Source organism: Lycium barbarum, chromosome 11 (assembly GCF_019175385.1).
Source record: "Lycium barbarum isolate Lr01 chromosome 11, ASM1917538v2, whole genome shotgun sequence".
Taxonomy (NCBI): domain Eukaryota; kingdom Viridiplantae; phylum Streptophyta; class Magnoliopsida; order Solanales; family Solanaceae; genus Lycium; species Lycium barbarum.
Genome location: NC_083347.1, coordinates 24217881 through 24225406, shown reverse-complemented (window position 1 = coordinate 24225406; position 7526 = coordinate 24217881). Strand labels below are relative to the sequence as shown.

Sequence of the window (7526 nt, the reverse complement as noted above, 5' to 3'; positions counted from 1 at the left end):
AACATACATTAATCCTAAAGACACATCCTAGTTACCTTTCTTTATTAAAGATATTTGATTTTCTCAATTGAAGTGGAAAATTAGGGATACAAATACAAAAGAAGACTTATTACAATTAGTTTTTTTTTTTGCTTTAAATTTAATGGGCCTGAATTATTTTAATATTTTTTTGGGTAATGTATTAAATTTCGGTGCGCGTTCGGTTTTTTCGGTTCAGTTTTATCAAACTTCGATTCGGCTATTTCGGTTTCGATTTTTTTACAGTGAACACCAAATACTGAACCAATATAGTTTGATTTGTTGAAGTTTTGATTCGGTTCAATTGGATTTTTCAATTTTTAGTATTTATGCCCAGCAGTAGCATTAATTAACCTCCAGAAGGTTCTTCAAAAGGCCTCTCTCTAAAACCCTAGTGCTGCTAATCAATCTCTTAAACCCTCGCAACTTGTTTCCTTCTTTCACTTGGAATACCCTCTTTCAGTTAGACCAAATGCACAGGCTTCCGAAGCGCTCTGTCAATGCTATCCTGCGCAGCAGCACAATAGGCGCACGTTATCGAGATGTTGCTGCTCCCCTTTCTTCTTCCCATTTCTTTTACCAATCGGTATCTTCTCCTATATCATTTTTTTAAATTTTACTTGATGGGTAATGAGAATGCTTTCTATTGAAAAAAATATATGATTTATGAAATATGTTTTACCTTAGGAAAGTTTATTTCTCGTGTATGAGACCCAAGGTAATATAATACTACTAGGTGAAGGATAGAGTATGACGATGGTGTTCTATAGATAATTTGCGTACTAAGGGTGTGTTTGCTATGAAGGAAAATGCTTTCTTGAAAAAAGGTTTTTTCTGGAATAATAAATGTTTTCTTAAAATTTATTTTCTTGTGTTGAAAAAAGATTTTTTCTGGAATAATAAATGTTTTTTTATTTTTTTTACTTATTTTCTTGTGTTTGGTAAGGTCTGCGCACACGGTACCCCTCCCCGACCCCCACATTGTGGGATTCAACTGGGTATGTTGTTGTTGTTGTATTTTCTAGAGAAATTATTGCCTCAAACCATTTGTATATAATTTAGGCAAATATTATGGGGATGAGACAATCAATGTGGAATGTTACTAGTGGCGGAGCCACATAGGTTTGAGGGGTTTCATCTAAACCCCCTTCAGTGGAAAAAAAATTATGTTTATACATGGTTAAAATTATTTTTTATGTATATATAGGAGATGTTGAACCCCCTTTGGCTTCTTCGTATGTTTACTTTTTTATATTTTGAACTCCCTTGGTGAAAATCCTGGCTTCGCCACTATATGCAACTTGTTTTTCCTAATTCCATTAGGAAAAGTTTGTTTCCTCATTTTTAAGGAACTTGTTTTCCTAAAAAAAATATTTTTCAAAAAATTTAACCAACCAAACTAGTGAAAATTGGAAACACACCCTATAAGTTGAAAATAATGTTTAACTATTGGTTAGACAGAGTTAATATATTTATAAGGGATATTCCGATTTATTTTTTATTGTAACCCGGGAATTAGCTCGGAAATGAATTGAATTAAAGGTGGTTCTAGTTTATTCTCTTATACTGTGACTTACCAATCAATTTACTGATGGTGAACAGGCGGATGCTGGTAGTAAAGGTAGATGGTGTTCAGCATTGACTTCAGGAACATGCAATGCTCCTGGATCCACCAAGCCATTTAAATCAAGAAATGAGCCTTTTTTGGGTTGCCGATATGAGTCAACAGCTGCTGCATCTGATGCATCCGACCCACCATCTGAGAAGTATGAGTACCAAGCAGAGGTAAAAGCTACCATCCAAGAGTCAGGACAGTGGATAAAAGCTGAATAGTCTTTTGTAATCTGAAAATTTTATTTTGTTTACTTGGCAGGTCAGTCGCCTCATGGACCTCATTGTTAACAGTTTGTACAGTAACAAGGAGGTTTTTCTTAGGGAGCTTATCAGGCAAGTATTATCTAACTTTCTCTTTAATGTTCGCATGCCTGCACTTTTTATATTCTATCATCGACCTTTGCAAAAACCAGTGTTTATAGAAGTGTTTTTGTGTTGTCAAAAGTTTTCTCCTCAATTCTAGATTTCTATTGCAAAGAGGGAGGTATTGCAATATAAATCACACTTAGAGTCAGTTCCGGATAAAAGGAAGAGTCCAAAATTAATACTGTATAAATTAGATTCTGCTATGATGATTTGATATTCAGCTACTTGGTAGCAGTATCTAAGGGACAAAAAGTTATGTGAAGGACTTTATTTGATTCTGATGACTTCCTGTGGATTTTCTGCAGAGGGCTAATTTATTTCCCCGTAATACTTAGTCATTGGATTATATCTGGCTCAGTACATTTAAATGCTACTAATAATCTGCCAACAATCTCCACTAATTGATATTATGTCAACTCTGGAAATCCTATTTGTGTTAGACTGAAGTTACTAAACAAAGGAATTAAATTATATATATTCGTTACTCACATACATCCTTTTTGATGATGCAGTAATGCAAGTGATGCATTGGATAAGTTGAGGTTTCTTGGTGTTACTGAGCCTGAGCTTTTGAAGGATGCCGTTGATCTTGATATTCGCATTCAAACCGATAAAGATAATGGCGTTATTACCATAACGTGAGCTTCACAACCTATGGACTGTATTTTTTTTCCCGTTTTGCCTGTCCATCATGAATGTTGATGTTGTCACGGAATATGGTGTTGTACAGGGACTCAGGAATTGGGATGACTCGCCAAGAACTTGTTGACTGCCTTGGTACTATTGCACAAAGTGGAACTGCAAAGTTCCTGAAGGCCCTGAAGGTGTGTTTCTGTGATGTAGTTATATATTCTCAGTGTTTTGCTTCATATAAACTATGATGGTTTTTTTAATTACATGTGCACATAACAGGACAGCAAGGATGCTGGTGCTGACAGCAATTTAATTGGTCAATTCGGTGTGGGATTCTACTCAGCTTTCCTCGTTTCTGAACGAGTATGTTTTGTGTCTAGGTCCTTCTTTAGACTTCCTCTCGATTTCTTGATAATTAACAATAACCTTGTTACATTTGTATCTCTCTTATAATCTGCTAATAAAAGGTTGAAGTCTCAACAAAAAGCCCAAAATCTGACAAGCAATATGTCTGGGTTGGGGAGGCTAATGCTAGCACATATACCATCCGAGAGGAGACTGATCCTGCAAAACTACTTCCTAGGGGAACCCGTCTCACTCTATATCTCAAGGTTGGTAAATCAATTTGTTTCAAAGGAAAGCTACGTATACTAGTTATTTTAGTTCCTTTGGAGGACCTCACTGTTCTTTTGTCCATGTTTGGTATATGTGCAGAGGGATGACAAAGGATTTGCACATCCAGAAAGAATAGAAAAGCTTGTGAAAAACTACTCACAGTTTGTTTCATTCCCTATTTACACATGGCAAGAGAAGGGATTTACAAAAGAGGTATGTGGATACCCTTATGCCTTTCCTTATACTCATAAGGCTTAACTTTTGCAAATAAATCTACTGCTTGTTTTTATCTACAGCCATGAATCATGCTTGGGGCTCTAATTTTTAGCTTTCCGCCTTATATAAGCTGGATATGACTCCTTATTGCCTTATGGTTCCGTGATATTGGCTCTTTACAGGTTGAAGTTGATGATGATCCGGCAGAAGCTAAGAAGGAAGGAGAAGATGAGACAGCTGAGGTTGCTGTTAATAGTACCTATTATGGGGGTTATCATTGTTGATCTTTTTTTTTTTTTTTTTTTTTTTGAGGAAAGATTAAGGAAGTAGGTTTGTTGATTCTACTGTTGTCTTTTCCCATTTCTGATGAAATTTCCAACTCTCTGCCACAGAAAAAGAAGAAGACCAAAAAAGTTGTGGAGAAATATTGGGACTGGGAGCTTACAAATGAGACTCAGCCAATATGGGTTAGCCTTCAGATTACAATCTCCTGCTGTTATGCTCCCAAAGTTTGTTCTTACATTTACTGCTTTCCCTTTTCCAGCTTCGAAGCCCTAAGGAAGTGAGTAAAGAGGAGTATAATGAGTTCTACAGAAAGACTTTTAATGAATATTTGGATCCTCTTGCTTCTTCACACTTTACAACCGAGGTACTAAAAACTTCTTTGATGCAGAATGCCTTTAGATAAAATATTCTACTACTTCACCTGTCTGTTTTAATACTAAGTGTGATATCTTTCTTTTAATGGTAATATTAGAGGTTAAGTTTCACTTTTGTTAAACAACTCTCCTGGTTCTTTTCTTTTCGTTCTCTGTTTGTTGCTTCATTTTTGCCTCGCTATTTTCAATGGCAGGGAGAAGTGGAGTTCCGGTCTGTACTTTTTGTGCCACCTGTATCTCCAACGGGTAAGGATGACATAGTCAATCCCAAGACAAAGAATATAAGGCTTTACGTGAAGCGAGTTTTTATATCTGACGACTTTGATGGTGAACTGGTAAGGGGAAGCTTTATTGCTATTTTAAGAGAAGTTCAATGCTCTAAATAAGAGCTGACTGGTGTACCTTTGCTCTGGTATAGTTCCCACGCTACCTGAGTTTTATCAAAGGTGTAGTCGACTCAAATGATCTTCCACTTAATGTATCACGAGAGATTCTTCAAGAAAGTCGCATTGTAAGTGCTTCTGGCATACTATTCGCTTTGAGGTGGTGCTACATTTTTTATTTGCATGTTAAGCTCTTGTTTTGACAAACTGTTTCTCCTCGTCTGTAAGGTTCGCATCATGAGGAAGCGGTTGGTGCGGAAAGCATTTGAAATGATTCAGGGCATTGCCCTCAGTGAAAACAGAGATGTATGTTTGCTTCTCAAGTCCTTATGTCCCTGGCTTTAGTCTTGTATTTGTTGTGAAAAAACTTATTTAGAGAACGTTTTTCTGGAAGTTTTTGTTACCTTCAATTTGATGCATTAGCTGGCCGGTTCTTCGGACTCTCATTGCACTTTTGCAATCCTTTATCTGCAGGACTACGAGAAGTTCTGGGAGAACTTTGGAAAGCACCTAAAGTTGGGATGCATTGAAGATCGTGAAAACCACAAGCGTATTGCTCCCCTGTTGCGGTTCTTCTCTTCTCAAAGTGAACATGAGATGATCAGCTTGGATGAATATGTTGAGAATATGAAACCAGACCAGAAAGATATTTATTATATTGCTTCTGATAGTGTAACGAGTGCAAAGAACACTCCTTTCCTGGAAAAACTTCTTGAGAAGGATCTTGAAGTACGAGTCATTTGAACTGACTTTAATTGGTTTCTTGTCTGCTTCTTCTTGCTTGCCTCAGTGATGTTTGGCTAATTCCTGTTCCAGGTCCTGTTCTTAGTTGATCCCATTGACGAGGTTGCTATCCAAAACGTCAAATCATACAAGGAGAAAAACTTCATTGACATTAGCAAAGAGGACCTAGATTTAGGTTAGTGATTTGAGATGTTTGCCCTTCTATTTATCAGTTCCCCTTTCTGACCTGCCTTCTTTCCAATGTTAATATGCTGGCTATCCATTGTTGTAGGTGATAAGAATGAAGATAAGGAAAAGGAGATAAAACAGGAGTTTGGGCAAACGTGTGATTGGATAAAGAAACGGCTAGGGGACAAGGTCGCTAGTGTACAGATTTCAAATCGTTTGAGCAGTTCTCCTTGTGTTCTTGTATCGGGAAAGTTTGGTTGGTCAGCTAATATGGAGAGGTAATGTGAATTTTTGCCCGAGGCCGATGGTTCAATTTTGAGGCCCATTCTTTTAGCCATTTATGAAATACCTGGACTTCTTGCAGGCTGATGAAGGCCCAAACTGTTGGTGATACCTCCAGCCTGGAGTTCATGAGGAGTAGAAGAGTCTTTGAGATCAATCCTGAACACCCTATCATTAGAACCTTAACTGTAAGCTGATTTTGTGCCAGAATGGTACCTCTCTGTATGTAATCTAATCTTGTGTGTGTACGTACCAACATCGTTATTTGTCGATTATTGCAGGAAGCATGCAGGAGTACTCCAGATGATGAAGAAGCCTTGAGGGCCATTGATCTTTTGTATGATGCTGCATTGGTTTCTAGTGGTTTCACTGTGAGTCTCATATCTCTATTCTTATTTACTTGGATAATTGATTTTGGTTCCTGAGACGATTAAGCTCTGTGGTGAAGCTAAACATATTCTATTTGCACTTAGTTACATTCGCAGTATTTCTTTGGGCTCAAGTGATGCTTCTTTGTTAGGCAAGTAGTGCTTGACATTTAGATCTAAAAATGTAGTTTTTGCCCTTACATGTCAAAACTAGTGATGAACTTTGATCTCATGTAAGATTTAGAAATAAAAAGGGTGGAAAGAAGAGTCGGAAGTGTAGGGTGATTTTAATCAGTGATATGCACAGGAGGTGTATTTCCCTTCAGATACATAATTCCGTTATTTTTTGTTTTTCTTATGTGGGGTTTAAACTGGTTGCGATGTTTAGTTCCTGACAATCACATCGAGCTCATCAGTTAGTTTTCTTGAGTGAGTAAAAGAAGAGAAACTAACAGGTGATTACACGAACAAAGATTTTGCCAATTATCAATTGAGTACCAAACCATGCACACGAGCCGTGGGATTTCTCGGTTATATAAAGAAAATATGAACAAATAGGTTGTATTAGTAATGATGTATAAGCTAACAGAACTAAATGACAAATATTGGCTGCCTATGCCTGTGACCTTTATTCTTGTCTTTTGCATCAACTGTTGCAGCCTGAGAATCCAGCACAACTGGGAGGGAAGATATATGAGATGATGAACTTTGCTCTTGCTGGCAAGTGGGGAACTGCTGGTGGGTATCAGCCGCAAGTAAACCAGCAGTCGCACATTCCAGAGACAGTCGAAGCGGAGGTGGTTGAGCCTGCTGAAGCTGGTGGACAGAAATAAAATGAGTAATTTTCCCATTAGTTTGTAATATAATAGTTGAGGCTACTTAGAGATAATATTGGGGCCCCTATTGGTGAGCAGATCAATCTGAAGTAAAAGGGATTTAATAAGCATTATTTTTCAGTTAAATTGAAATCTATAGAACAAGAATCTTGTTTATTGAAGTCTACAGTAGTAACTTCCCGGCTCCAGCTGATTTCTATATATTAGAATGGAGCTTGGTTTTTGAGTGACTGTCTCTGCAGGATCATTAGTGTTTCTGGGTTCTTAATGGAAGTTCAATTCCTCGGTAATTTTCTTAAAAGCAATTTTTTCCTGTATTCCGCACATTTGGAACTGAAAGGGACTTTTCATAATAAGTTTTCCTTGCTTCATACCTCTTATGTTATTGAGCTCCTATTATGACACAGAATCAGCTTTCTCAATCAATCAATTCAAAGTAATGTATAATATTGTATAGGTACTTCGAGCTCTATCTTTAGTTTATTAATTTTCTGTTCTTATTAACCAGGTAAAAGTAATTTACTGTTTGCACATATTGGACCGGTTGGGAATCCTTTTATAAGAACTTGATAAAATAGACTTGGTGCTATGCCAAACTTGCTCCTATCTTTATTTCACGTATTC

At 37.1% G+C, this 7526-nt stretch overlaps 1 protein-coding gene across 1 annotated transcript; it reads left to right on the top strand.

Annotated features, from left to right (window-relative positions):
• Nucleotides 1-363: 363 nt before the first annotated feature.
• On the top strand, nucleotides 364-7192 carry LOC132616876 (heat shock protein 90-6, mitochondrial). Its single transcript, XM_060331631.1, has 20 exons — nucleotides 364-604; nucleotides 1621-1803; nucleotides 1892-1965; nucleotides 2511-2636; nucleotides 2729-2822; nucleotides 2911-2994; nucleotides 3099-3242; nucleotides 3346-3459; nucleotides 3645-3704; nucleotides 3855-3929; nucleotides 4007-4111; nucleotides 4316-4456; nucleotides 4540-4632; nucleotides 4733-4810; nucleotides 4979-5233; nucleotides 5321-5423; nucleotides 5520-5694; nucleotides 5781-5886; nucleotides 5980-6069; nucleotides 6726-7192. Exons 1-20 carry the CDS (start codon nucleotides 491-493, stop codon nucleotides 6897-6899), a joined length of 2388 nt encoding a protein of 795 aa, XP_060187614.1. The 5' UTR covers nucleotides 364-490; the 3' UTR covers nucleotides 6900-7192.
• Nucleotides 7193-7526: the final 334 nt, after the last annotated feature.

What these genes read in the sequence shown, in the direction of transcription:
- LOC132616876 (XM_060331631.1), top strand. Translation starts at nt 491, where the DNA reads ATGCACAGGCTTCCGAAGCGCTCTGTCAATGCTATCCTGCGCAGCAGC. An exon ending in CTTTCCTCGTTTCTGAACGA is followed by an intron (nt 2,995 to 3,098) that starts GTATGTTTTGTG and finishes TGCTAATAAAAG; the next exon opens with GTTGAAGTCTCAACAAAAAG. An exon ending in GTCTCACTCTATATCTCAAG is followed by an intron (nt 3,243 to 3,345) that starts GTTGGTAAATCA and finishes GTATATGTGCAG; the next exon opens with AGGGATGACAAAGGATTTGC.